Source organism: Strigops habroptila, chromosome 8 (assembly GCF_004027225.2).
Source record: "Strigops habroptila isolate Jane chromosome 8, bStrHab1.2.pri, whole genome shotgun sequence".
Lineage (NCBI taxonomy): Eukaryota > Metazoa > Chordata > Aves > Psittaciformes > Psittacidae > Strigops > Strigops habroptila.
The window spans coordinates 21019487-21033493 of NC_044284.2; the positions used below are offsets into that span (position 1 = coordinate 21019487).

At 36.5% G+C, this 14007-nt stretch overlaps 1 protein-coding gene across 6 annotated transcripts in view; it reads left to right on the plus strand.

Moving 5' to 3' along the window:
* Positions 1-10740, plus strand: part of U2SURP (U2 snRNP associated SURP domain containing) — a 45659-nt gene extending 34919 nt beyond the window's left edge. For 4 of the 6 annotated variants that reach the window (XM_030493747.1, XM_030493742.1, XM_030493745.1 and 1 more), the window contains 4 exons: positions 4307-4417; positions 6904-7022; positions 7873-8049; positions 9183-10740. In XM_030493747.1, coding sequence (XP_030349607.1) covers positions 4307-4417; positions 6904-7022; positions 7873-8049; positions 9183-9321 — 546 coding nt within the window. In that variant the 3' untranslated portion in view covers positions 9322-10740. The remainder of the gene's footprint in view (positions 1-4306; positions 4418-6903; positions 7023-7872; positions 8050-9182) is intronic. The other 2 variants (XM_030493743.1, XM_030493744.1) reach the window with 2 other exon arrangements.
* The last annotated feature ends 3267 nt before the right edge of the window (positions 10741-14007 follow it).

Here is a 14007-nt window from a genome sequence, read left to right on the forward strand (position 1 = left end):
ACCAGGTTGCTCAAAGCCCCTTTTGTGTATTTGTTCATGAAGTCCTAGAGCTACTTGAGGCTTGTAATCATCACTAGAACAATGGTCTTTACAGTCTATGGAGGTTTTTGTACCTAACTCATTTAAGGCCACTGCAAAATGGCCAAAAGATATCCAGATAATTATCTTACTCAATGGAACTTAATAATACAGATGACATAAATAAGCTCTTGCTTGACTGATAGGTTTCACTATTTATAGCAGTTCTTCCTTAGAAGATAATGACTACCTTAATTCAGCAGATTCTGATCTATTTCAAATCTTTGAATCTACTTCTGTTTTACACAAAGACAAAAACAAGGAATTGCTTAGCTCCAAGACACATAGCATCCTGTGAATGTGACTGACAATGTCAGATGTCTGTTGCAGCTAAAGAGGTATTTCACATGTGTACATCTGGCATCTGTTGTTGATAATACTGTAACTGTAGAAATTCCACTGCTTATAGACCTGCTGGAAAACGTAAGTTTTCAAAGAAATACTTTGCTTCTGGCAAAGTCTAGGACTTGTTGCAGCCCTCGTTGGGGTGAGTTGGTTTTAAGGAAAAACAAAATGCTTTGATATCTTGGATGTCCATCCTATCTGTAATCAGTCTAGACTTAGGTGCAATTATATATCAAGCAGAAATTCCTTTTTTTATCAAACATCTGGTGATTAATTTCCTAGTTAATCCTCGTATGTAATATGCAGCTAATTTACCTCAAATAAATTGTGTTTGAAATTGGCCACTGAAGTTATGAGGCTGTATAACTGTGGAATAACCTCTTGAGAAAAAGTCTTTCCCCTCACCCCCGAGACAACTGTGTATGGACTCAGTATCAGCAGAAGATGAGAAAACCAAGAACAGTTTTTGAAAACAGATTTATTTTAAGCAGGGGAGGCTACCCACAGCACACCTGTGTGTGTCAGAATGCAAAAAGTTACAGGCAGGGCTTGGGTTTGCATCAGTCTGTGGTTTCCCTGAGCCATGGTAGCAGGATGTTAACCTTTTCTGTAACTTGCTAGCGAACTTTTTGGTCTGTAATCCAGGCCTCAAATTCTAGGAAAGGCTGAATCTTTTAAACTCTCACAAATGAGCTTGAGGAGAGAGGGAGAAGTTTCAAGGTGAGAACCAAAAGACAAAATGTGTGTTGTGGAGCTCTTAATTTTTGACTTACAAGAGATACCTCCTCATAGTTAGAGAGAAATATGATCCCTGCATTGGAGCACTTTGTAGAGATTGCTCACAGGAACTTCACTGATGTTTGACACTTTTGCGTTGCAGTCTCTGAAAACCTCTAAAGTCTTTCTGCTGTGGGAGGCTGCTGTACCTGAGAAATTAGTATTACAGAGTTTTTGCACAGGGTTTTGAAAAAATTCCTCTTCCATATTACCATGCATATTACTGACTCTAGTTGAAGTCAATGTATCTTCTTCTAAGGATGAACAATCTTAATGGCTTTTGTTGGACAGAAATAGTTAAAGAACAACCAGTTCAGTGAGAGTATGTTAGTTCTTTTTAAATGCAGGTTTACAAAGTTGGAACGCTTACAAAATTAATGCTCCATCAATTAAATGCTTAAGCATTTTTAAGCCTAAGTTTTAGAGATCTCTTTCTGCTGGGGGTGTATCTGGAACTGTATGATAGGAAAATAAGCATCATACACTACATTAAAAGATCACTAAGAAGAGTATTCATTATGACTAATACGCTTTTGTAAATGTTCCATCCCTGGCAGTGTTCAAGGCGAGGTTGCGCGGAGTCTTGGGTGACATGGTTTAGTGTGTGGTGTCCCTGCCCGTGGCAGGTGGGTTGGAACTAGACAATCTTAAAGTCCTTTCCAGCCTTAATTGTTCTGTGATTCTATGCTATGAATAATGAAATGCTGAGGGGAAATAAGCAAGGTATAAGTTTATATAGTAATTCTGAGCAGTAGAATTATTTAGAGAATTCCTTTCTGGAGTTTGGGACCCAAGTAATTGTTTTTCTTTTAAAACACAGTTATGGTGGTGATTTTTCAGAGCAAATAGCAAAAAACTAATTACTTGCCTCTGCTGAAAGGGACTATCCTGATCCTGCCTGTGAGCTCTGGCACTTGCTCATTCTTACCCTGAGCCAATAGATCTCACTAAGGCGGGGGGGGGGGTGAAATTAAAGGTGGGGTGTGGGCTTGTACTGGATTAGCGAGTTGATCTGGCTGTTGTTGATCTTGTTGATCTTGGCTCAGCCAAGCACTGTAATGATGGGAGGGGTGAGGAGGAACTCTTGGTTTGGAGCAGTGAGGGAGGGTGGAAGAGAATGGTATTTCTGTAGTGAGCTGTTGATTCCATCTCAGCATTTTGTAACACTTTTTCCAGGGGTTGTATTAGAGCTGATTTCCTTTACCCACAGCATCTTGCTAAGAGGAGTCAGTTTACATGGGTTCAAAGGGAGTTACAGGAAGTATGTGAGAGAGAGATCCATCGATGATTGGTCTGTAAAAGACCACAATTGTCTTGGGAAACCATACGATGTTAAACATAGTTGGAGTTTGGGGAGGTGCTGAGTCAGTGGTTATTATATAGGCTTTTCCTATTTTTCCTTAATCATCATGGTAGAGAAAGCAAACTTGATTTTGTAGCAGAACAGGTGGTACAGGGTGAATATATGGATCCAAGAGGTATTTCTGCATTTCAAGGAGCAGAGAAGAGTAAATGTAAATGACAATGTCAGCTTTCTATTGGCTGCTGACTTTAATTGGAGGAATTGTAAGCAAAAATGAAAGCTGCTCACCCTTAGGTAGTGCATACTCTGTAAATGGGAGAGGCAGGCAGACCGTTCATCAGAAATTTAGTGTAGTACTAGATAGCAATGCCCGATTGGGGCCTACCTCCTCCCTCCAAAAACCAAGTTGCTCCATAGTATTTTGAGACAAAAATGAAAAATATGTTGTTGGCATAAGCTCTATAAATGAAGGGGAAGAGGATCCTGTTCAAAGTAGTGCTATTTTTGCCTGGGTTTTATGTTTCTTAACATATTTGCTCTTGTGATTGATTTGTTTTTGTTGGAGCTTTCCTTCCTTCTCCATCAATAATTGGAAAGATTAGAGTATGTGGTATCTTGATATCTGGTATGGCCTGCTGCATTTGAAAGGGAAGAAAGAAATTTTTAGGATTTGATTTAGTGCCCCCTTCATATTATGGAGTTGAGGAGCTGGAGAATAAGAATCCTTTCAGATAATCAAAATGGACACAGTTGACAGAGTCTTTTCTTTTGTGTGTTTTCAATGTGGAAGAGTTAAATATTTCTAAAGACAAAAATATTTTGTGTTTTTGCTAAAAATGAAACCAAACCTCAAGCACTGGAAAAATCTACTCTTACATATACGGCTGTGCAATTGGTATTGAGACAGGAAATACAGGAGGGTCAGAGCATAAACATTTGGAAGATGGTTGACACATACAACATGAGTTATTACCAAGCTGCTCCCCACCCCTCCCCTCAAAAAATCTTCTGATCACAAAAAAAAATTGGAGTATTGTCTATAAAAGGCTGTGTCAGTAAGAATAAAGAATTGACAAATGGGTGCTAAGGCATGTGAGAGAAGTTTTGTGATGTGAATCAAGCTGGAGAAAGGTTTTAGTCAGTTTAGGGGAAAAAAAAATCCACATGGAAAAATTCTGATGCTTTCTGGCTCGGCTGGGAGTGTTATCGCAGTAAATTTAGTGTTACATTTAGCAGCATTCGTGAACTGAATTTTGTTGCTAAGCTTGCTAGTGCACAATAGAGTATTATGTTAGTAAAAATCAACTTTTTTCAAACCAACCACTCAGTGCAAACAGCCCTAAAGAGGAGATGCGTTTGTTTTGATGCCCTAATTATATCAGTCTTTTGATTTTAACATTTAGGGTTAAATGAAAAAAAGCAGTTTCTGAAGGAAAACCTGGAGTAGACAAGAAAAGCTGAAATGATACATTAAGACACCTGCAGTAAATGATTTAATTTTGAAAGAAAAAAAACAGATGATCTAAGAAATATAAGGATGCAGTGTTCAGATGATGGGAACAGAATTTAATAGAATAACAGAAAAAGATCCCTTTAGTTTTTAACATGTCTGTAAACAACTGCAGGTGCCTGCAGATGTGTATGTGTTTTTTGTTGCTTTGATCCAGTTTAAATAAAGTTAGTATCTTTTTGTGCGCAAACTTGTATAGGAAGAACACAAATCACGGAAATTTCATTTTCAGCCACCTGCCTAACTGGATAACAATAAGCCCAATAACCTAATGGTCAGTATTATTTTCACAGCTTAAGGTGATGAAGTTTCAGGATGAGTTAGAGTCTGGGAAAAGACCCAAGAAACCAGGCCAGAGTTTTCAGGAACAGGTTGAACACTATAGAGACAAGCTGCTCCAGAGGGTAAGAAATGTTCTTTATGTTTGGCTCTGATTCTGTGATAGGATTTTATTGAGTTTATTGAATGTAAGGGGGCATTAAGTACAACACCACATGGTTTTTGCTAAAATTCTACTGTAATGTCAAACTGCATGTCTGAGTCCAAGTGCTTTCTGCAGAGTAGACATAATCTCTCCTATATAATCTCATAATAATGTAGTGTTTCACACTGTACAGATGGGTATCATTAGAATGTCTTGAAACCATAGAAGTCACTTCTGGATCTACTACATAAAGCAAACTGTTAAGTGGGGAAAGGAAAGGGAGAGCTGTCAATTGAAGCTGTTCCTCAGGCTTTCCATTTTGCTTTCAGTAATTGATCCATTCTGTTAAAGGCTTCCAAAGGAAGAGAAAGAATAGTGTTAAGCAGCATATGTGCTTCTGATTCTCCAGTGTCTAAGATTTCCTGGACAATTCCAGTTCATATTGTCATGCAAAAGTGAATAATTCTGTACCATTACCATTTTTAGTAGTCCTCTCTGCACTATAAAGTCAGAGTGGCTTTAAAAATGAGCATCATACATGTCATGTGATCTGAATCTTTGAAACATTACAAAAGAACACAGAACCTCTTTGGACAGTGTGTCTGGGGAGAGACAGTAAGTGGCAGATGCTTCTCTAATTTAGTTTCACAGCCTGACAGATCAATGATGAAATTAGGTACCCATGCAGTTTCCTGGAAGCTAAATACAAATAGGCAGTTTTCACCAGATGTTTGTCTATCACTTGTTCTTTGCATTATTTGGCGCTCAATATCTGACTAATTCACTAAAGTAACTTTGCCAAGTACCTTGAAGAAAGAGACTTGTAAAACTTAAGAAAGCTGATCCCTAAAGGACATTTACGCATTTGGAGGTTGATGTTGGTAGTTAAGACTTTAATTTTAGAAGTAACTTGCCTTTTAATTCTAGTTATATCCTAAAACTTTCCACTTCCTCGGTGTTTTCTGTAATCGGAGAAAGAAGTGATTTGTACAGTAAGCACAGAATGTTTACTGAGACAGTAGCTTAAACCCCCAGAAATCGTAATTCTGGTAACTTTGTTAGGTGCCTTGTGTAGAATTAGTTCAACCAACTTGTGATATTTTAGATCTTTTTATAATTATCTCACTTTCAATGCTGGAGGTAATACTTAGTTAAGAAATATTTAATGATAATTAACAATTATAACAATTTAATGATAAAGAACAGATGTTCTTTAAAAAAATAACAACCCTGTTGATAAGGGAATAACTTTATCTTTTGCTTTAATGCCACAATAAAGCTAGCTTTTATACTAATGTAATACTAGTTCTGATTGCATTTCCCACAAACTTGGTAGTTGGTTGTCATTTTTTGTCTAATTCCAAGAGTAGGTTTCCTAGTAGTGTTGTATATTGTTAAGAGAATAGGAGCTTAAAGCTGTTTAAGATAGTTTATTCCTATTTATCAAGATGAAATAATTGTCAACAGATAAACTAGGAATATCTTTGTAGCCCATTGATTTTAATGGACTCTAACAGTAGTTTGCAATAGCAGGTATAATGATAAGGGGCACTTTAAAATTTTAATGGTAAGTCTCCCATGTAGTAGAGAAAATGTGAGGCTAGATTAGTATAACTGTCCTGGTATTTCCTGCACTTGTGTTAATAATATCCCCTCACTCCTTTCCCCCACCCCCTTGTTTGATTTAGTGAATTCGCCCCTTCTTTGTCATCTTTATGTGGAATGCAGGGAGTGTCTGTTCATTTTTTTGCAACAGAAGGATTTTGGTTTTTTCTTATGCCAGTACTGAAAGAAGTACATCTCTTGATCTCTTTGTTCCAACTTGCTGATGGTTTAGGTTTATTTTTGTATAGTTAATTTTCTATTTGACAGACAAACAAGGTTTGCTCAGGGTATATATTTTCTTTCAAAGTGGTCCTGTTGGTATATAGAAATGGACCATATTTGTGGTTTGGGTTTTTTTTTTTTTTTGACAGAGTAGATGTAATTGCAGAATCTTGTTTGTATTTTTATTTTGTCTTTAGATGTCTTGTAGTTATGAGATTATCTCAGTTTTCAGTCTGGATTAATGAAGATGAATGCATGTGCTTTAAGTAGAAAAGAGGTTCTTGGTATCCTTTTGTGTTTAATTTAGTTTAGAAAAATCTATTACAGCTGTAATGTTTCCCTGAAATCTATAAAATTGAAGACTGTTCATTTCCAATTAGATACTCAGACTTTCTCACCTAGGGCAACATCTTACATGTTTTTCTCAATGTTTGTGTTACAATAAATAATTCTGCTGTGTACAAAGCAGTAGTACAGATTTGAAGAGTGGTGTGGTGTGACCTTAGTTCCTTCCTGGGTTATGTGCTCTGTTCTTTCAGTGCTCAGTGCTTTTATGCTGTTTGTGATTAGCTTAATTGTCTTTACTTAATAATTAGTGTCACACTTCACCTGAAATCTTTAATGCTTCTAATAATTTAGGAAAAAGAAAAAGAGTTGGAAAGAGAACGGGACAGAGACAAAAAGGACAAGGAAAAATGTGACACCAGGTCCAAAGATAAGAAGGAAAAGGAGGAATGTACACCAACAAGAAAAGAGAGGTATGGCTTTCCTTGGAGTAGAGTGGGTGGGAGGAAAAACCTCACAGTTAGTATCTTTGTGTACAGCAGCAGCCTTGAAAATGTGGTGTATTACACACCTTATTTTAAAAGAAAACCACAAAACCACCCAAACAAAAAACCCCACCCAACAATAAAAAACATGCTTTGGATATTAAAACATGCTTCAAAATATTAAAGGAAGTCTTATTTTTATCCTGCCCCAAGTGATGTACCCTTTTGAGTAGAATCCCTTTTTGGCTCATTTAGGCCCTGAGGAAGCATGGTAGAATCATGACCAGTTGCAAAGAGGATATTTAACTCTCTTTTTAGCAGTAAACTGACTGCAGTATATTACTCAGAAAACTGTACTGAAGTCATACCACAAATTATTTGTGATGGTTTAAATGTTATTCATCTCATAGTGCAAACTCTTCAAAACAGCTAGGTTTTAGGGTAATTGATTGTACACTCAGATTTTCTAATACTTGTGTAGCCAAACTCATCCTTGGTATAAAGTATAGATTGGATAAAATGTCTTGCTTGTCAGGAAACTATGACAGAATGTTTTTTTACACTGTCATAAACAAAGATGAGTAGATGAGTCACAGGCCTTTATTTTCTCATTTTTTAATTTTCAACCAGAGAAAATGTTGTGCACATGTTGAACTTCTTTTTTTTTTTTTTATTATTATAAGTAATAAAAACTCTACTACTTTATAATTACTTCAAAGGATCTAACATTATACTGCCAAAAGAAAATATCTACAGAAAGGAACCTATTTTTTAATATCTGTTTTCATTTCTCTGTGTCTGTGTGTGTCTGTACATGACTGTATCTTTCTTTACAAAGGAAAAGACGACACAGTGCTTCACCCAGCCCATCTCGCAGCAGTGGCAGTAGACGAGCAAAATCTCCATCACCAAAATCCGAACGGTCAGAGCGCTCGGAACGGTCCCACAAAGAGAGTTCACGTTCTCGGTCATCACATAAGGATTCTCCCAGAGATGTCAGTAAAAAAGGCAAAAGGTAAGCTGGTATCTTCTCTATTTCAGGCTGTAGGAAAGTTAAGTACATAGGTGTGTTTTATTTGGGTTTTTTTGTGGGTGAGTTTTGTTTCTTTTAACAGAGCACATTGGATATGCAATTATTTTCTCTAGTAATGGACTATGCTGCATGTTGCTGGTCAATATCTTTGGACACTGGTGTCTGAAATGTATACAGGCTCCTGCCTTGATAGCTCAAGACTCTTCACTTCTATGTTCTTGTTCACCTCTTTGCTGATAATTTTGAGTAATACTGCTTTTAAACCAAAGCACCTTACTGGTTTATTAGATTTTATTTTCAAAGGACAAATCTTCTATAGCCCGTAGAACTTCTAGAATTATACTGAGCATGCAGTCTTTCACTGTTGATTTGCTTACGTAAATCTCCTCTCCCATGATTTTTTTTTTTTTAAATGGGGAAAAAAAATCTAGATTAGATATTGCTTATGGGGTTTTGTTTCTGAAGTGGGTGTTTCCTCATCTCCAGACTGACACAAATATTTGTTTCTAGTTAATGTTAAACATGGGGTGAGATTTTATTATTGTATTGATGGTTTTGCAGCTCAAAACTTGAAAGTTCAGCTTCCACTTCTTTTAAAGGTATCGAATGTCTTATTGATAAAAGATTTCTCAGACATATTGAGGACTATTATTTTCATGCTGTTGAGAATATCGTAGTAAATATTTACAGTAATCAGGTTCTTGTGCTATAGATTAGGAATTCAAATAAAAACAGAGAAGTATTTCAGCATAACAATTCAACACAGTTGTTTGTTTCTGTTCTCCTCTATATGGATTTAGGCTGCTGTTAATACAGGAGCCAAGGTGGTTGAGGCAGATGTGGAAGGTTGTGAATTCCTTATATTGGTTTAAGGAAGGCATGAGTTGGCGTTATTTTTCTTGTGGGTTCTAAGCACTGCAGTTAAGCCCAAAATACAATAAAAACCTTATCATGCAAAAACTGCCTTTTTCTCAAAGGCAAGAAATCACTGTGTTATTTCCCCTTCCTAGAGAAAAATATTTTCTACATTGTTTAGTTCAATAAGTGAATTCCAAATAACTGCAGAAAAAGCTGATGTTATCAATCAATATTTGACATAAAATTTTCTTTGGCAGGTCACCTTCTGGCTCCAGGACACCCAAAAGATCAAGAAGATCACGATCCAGATCCCCTAAAAAGTCAGGCAAAAAATCCAGGTCTCAGTCCCGTTCTCCTCACAGATCTCACAAGAAGTCAAAGAAAAGCAAACACTGACAATGTTACTATTTTTTATGATGCTGTCACTTATTGGAAATGCGGTTTTGTTTTTGTGCCTGAACAGTCTGTTTAAAAAAACAAAAAAGCATTCCTGATAATTTTTTTTGTTTTTTTGTGAATGCACGTGTATACTCATGAGTAATGGCATCTGTAGACTTGTCATTGTTTTATATTGTACAAAATATCTTCATTGTGACTATTTCCCAAAAGAAACATTTTTGTGTTTAGAAGTTTCATCAGAAATGTGTGTAAGTGATCTGCTGGCAGTAGTGATATTTCGTTTTAGAATGTTGTGACATAGCAGAAATAACTCCAATGTTCCCCCTTTTTGTAGCTTTGACAATTTGAATTAGATTTCAAATAAAATCTGAACAGAAAATTAAATGTTGTTTTCTTGCCCCACTGGTGATACAGATCGCTAAAGGACTTCATAGTTTGTTTAGAAGTACTGTGTATTTCAGACATACTATGGTGCTTAGATCTCTCAGTATAGCGGTAGCTCTGTTTTGCTTTCACTAGTTTGACTATCCAGAGAAAAGCAACTTTTGAATCCAGTGAATGGGTTTTCTTTCCTGCCGTGATATTTTACTCTAAGCAGTTGAACAGTCTGGTACCTACTGTGATAAGCTTTGTAAGTAAATCTTTGCTTCATATCTCTCCATTTTAATTGCAGGGAATATTTGTGACACCACAGTAATGTTTTTGTTCGGTTTTTAAAAAGAGCCTCCGCAGAGATGCATCATATATGTGTATTTATAGCACATATATATGATGTATCAATAACAAGCTGTATTTATGGATTGCATGAGAAACAATAAAAGGACAGTACGCCTGAGGCTCTATAACTTCTTCCTTAAGTCTAAGTACAATAATTGCAACCTACAGTACACTATGGTTTCCTAAAACAGATTTTTACTCCAAAATGACAGCTTTTACATTATTTTATTGAATTTATTCCTTTGTTGTGAAAAAATCTTCAAAATGAGAAAAAATAAAACCTTTTTATTACATATTTTATTTATTAATATTTTGGAATCAATCAGCTGTTTAACTTTTTTTAATGTTAGGCTTTCCCTTCTCCAAACTTGTTCTGTGTGTTAGGCATTGATGTGGCTTTAAAACGCTTCACCTTGGTCTCTTACCATGCAACCTTTCTGTGGGTGGGAGGCAGGGAGGGGTGAGAAGTGGGGAGGGTTCAATGTTTATACTTGGAGGTGTGGGGAGATTGTAATAAAAACATGAAATTAAAAGGCATCTGGCCTCCTGTGAACTGTTTCTAAAAGCAAAAGCTGTACTTAACGACAGGCACAGAGTGCTGGATGATGGCTTGCTATTATAGTTGTGTATCTACAGGTTTTATATTGTTGGGATCTTGAAAATGTGCTGGGGGAAATCTTAATTGTACATGTATATAGCTTAAGAGACAATGCTTTCAGAAACAGGATTTAAGAAGTCTTTTGAAAAGTGCATATTTAATTAAAAAAAAACACCTTAGTTTTTTTGCTGATAGGAGACTGTTAAAAGATTATATAGATGGTTGCAAAAGTGAGAATTAAGTGGAGAATTTTCTTTGTTAATGGGAACTGAGAGATTACGTGGAATACTGAAAATATGGGGAATGCATGTGTACTGTAAAGTCTTTCTTAGACTAAGTATCGAGTAGATGCATTGATAATAAGAATACACCTTATATCTGTTAATATTACGTTATAAAGAAACTGGTTTAGAAATACGCAGAGTTTATTTTTTATATTTTTTTTTTTCTCCCTGTAACATAAGGTGTTTCAGATGTACATATTTTGGTAGCTAAGCTATTAGAAACTAAGTTACTTTTTTCTTAAATGCTGTGTATTCACACCTGAGACAGACTAGATAGAAGGTTTTCTAGAGCAGAAAGTAGTTATCAACTTAAGTTGTGGACAGAGAGAACCATTACAGTGGGAAGAAGATCACTTCAGATCCGATTAACTTCTTTAAAACTGTTACTTTTATCTCAATAGCTGTTAATAAATGGAGGAGTGATAAATGTCAATGTTTTAGTTAAAGTGAGACTAAGGATAGTTTGCCACAGGAATATTCTATCTGCAGAATCAATTGTGTATTTCATTTAATAGCTAAAAATTGTCAGGGTAGAAAATAGCATTATAGGTTTGCCATACTTCTCAATAATAAATTTTGATTTCAGCTTTTATAAAATTCTCAGCAGTAATTATAAAAGGCTCAAGCCAAGTAGCTAGAGAGCTGAAGGGAGGACATCCATTAGGCTTTATTTTGTAACAGCATTATTATGCAATACTTTTTTTCAGTATCTTTATTCTCTCAATACCATTCTCATACCTCTTTTCTTTGCTTCATGGCCTGGGCTGTAGAAAAGCTCTTTTGTACCTAATAGTCTTTTAAGAGCAATTAAGAATCTGTATCCTTAACTGGATGTCTGTTTTTAATCATGTTAAGATATTGAAAAGAATATCTTTTGATCCTACTTGCTCTTTTCATTTTCTTCCCTTCTTTTATAAATAGTTTTGTTTATAGCTTGGCTTTTCCACAAATTAGAACAGGGAGCAGAAGCATCTGGTAACAAATGTTTTGTAAAAGATGCAAATCAATATTGAAGATTGAAAATTACCATGTTGCAGTGACAAGGTATAGTCATGGTGTGCCATTACTGTGTGGCTTTGTTTCTGCAGCTTTTTGGGGTGAAATGGTGAAAAAATCATCTAGTTGATGTAGGATAGGGGTAATCTAAATATTGATACTGGGATTCAGGAATTAGCATCCAGATGGATTCTTGTGGAAAAAAAGCTCTGTCTTGAGAGGGTGTGGTCCAGTGTTCCCAGATGGTTTAGTGACTGTACAGGAAGAGAGCCCGTTATCTTCTAACGTGCTGCAGTCAGTGAGCATCTGACCCTTTCCTTTGGGAGGGTGAAGCATCAGTGGATAAGGGGCTTCTCTCTCCTCTCCTGCCCTGCATTACTGATGATATCAGAGGTCAATATTCATGCTTTAGTGTTTAGGTTTATCTAAAGCAGAGAAAATGACCATAGCTTGCTACAGCCAAGTTCCAGTGTGGCTGAGTAACCTGCTGGCAGCCTGAAGCAGCAGCTGGTAAGGCCTGTCTGGGTGTAGGACCACATTGAAATGGGGCTGTTGTGCTGATACGTTTTGGTGAAGCTTTCCCAGCGCTCTGTAGGACTTTCAGGTATTCATGCAAAGGCGTATGTACAGGATTGCAAATTCACCTATTTTTCTCAACCAGTCCTGACCTCTGTGTATCTTTATAGAACTTAGTCATGCTCTGAGCACACTGTCTCAGTGAGAAGAGTTACTTGGTTGCATAGAGTCTCTATGACAATTAAAATATTTCCTTCCAGTATTACAGAAGTGTTCATGTTGGAACTGCCTTTTTTAAACTCTGTGGCTTCCTTTGGCTTCTCTGTGTGCCAGCTGTGTATACCTTTTGTAATCCTATTTGAGGAAGAGTTTGTTTCTGAAAGTCAATGTCAGGTTATTATTTTGGCACTAGGTGCATGTGTTCTTCTCCTGCCTCCCCCTTGGAGGTTTTGAAGTTAAGAATAAACCACTTATGAACAAGGGTGTAACAAATTGTTTTCCAAAGCATATATTTAGAATTGCAACTCTCGCTAGCATAAGTTCATCTGTCCCAGTGACCCCAAATGTACTCGTGCTTTCTGCGTTTATAAATCATCTTCTGTACTTATGCAGCAGCTCTTCCCAAGCACATGTGAACCCTTTGAAGCTGCTGGATTATTGTATTTATTGTGGTTTTCTGCATGTAAAACTATTCTTATGCTTTTTCCAATTATGAATTTATGATTATGCCCACCAGTGGGATAGCTTTCAAATTTGTATTGGCTTTATTTAATAAATTTGAGGCAGATTTTATAGCTGAAACCGTGTAAAAATTGTATTAGACCTCCTCCCTGGCATTAATACTGCCTAAGACATCTTAAGTTAGAGTGCTAAAATGGGGAATCCAGTTTTATCCTTAGGGTGTTGTTGGGGATCAGCCAGTGTTCAAGACGTGTTCTTGGCATGTTGAAAAGAAAATAAGTCTCTGACCTGTGCCTTGGAAGATGTCTTGAAGGAGTTCATGTAACATGACTTCAAAACTAGAATCTTGTGATGAGAGAAGCAAGATCAGCCAAAAACGGCAAATCTGTTCCGAGCATCTTTGATCACTTGAGGCAGCTTGCATGTGGGTTTTTACTCCACAGGCATTTACCGTCCTTTGGTGGAATTAATATTTTTTATAAAAATTAGAATCATTATTGTATTTCTGTAGATAGATTAAGGCCTTATCTAGTTTTAGATTGCTGGCTTGCTCTATTTTCATATAGCTGCTTGAGGAATTTGTGGTGAGTTCTCAACTATTGAGGTCTGTACTGAATACTTAGTTGAGGACACATGCATTTGGCTGCATCAAGGTAAAGGTAATTTTGAAGGATATTTGAATTGCTGCCATTTTACTAAAGATTGGTCTGCTTTCTATGCATTTTCTGTGTTGAAAAAGATCTTGATTTTCGGGCAACAAGGGTAGTGAATTCTGTAGCTCAAGACAGCAGCAGTGGAATAATCAAGATGAGAATTCTCCAGTTCTTTTAAAATCACTGTTCAGTATCATGAGATTAAACAAATTAGAAACCTGATACTAGCAGTCAAACC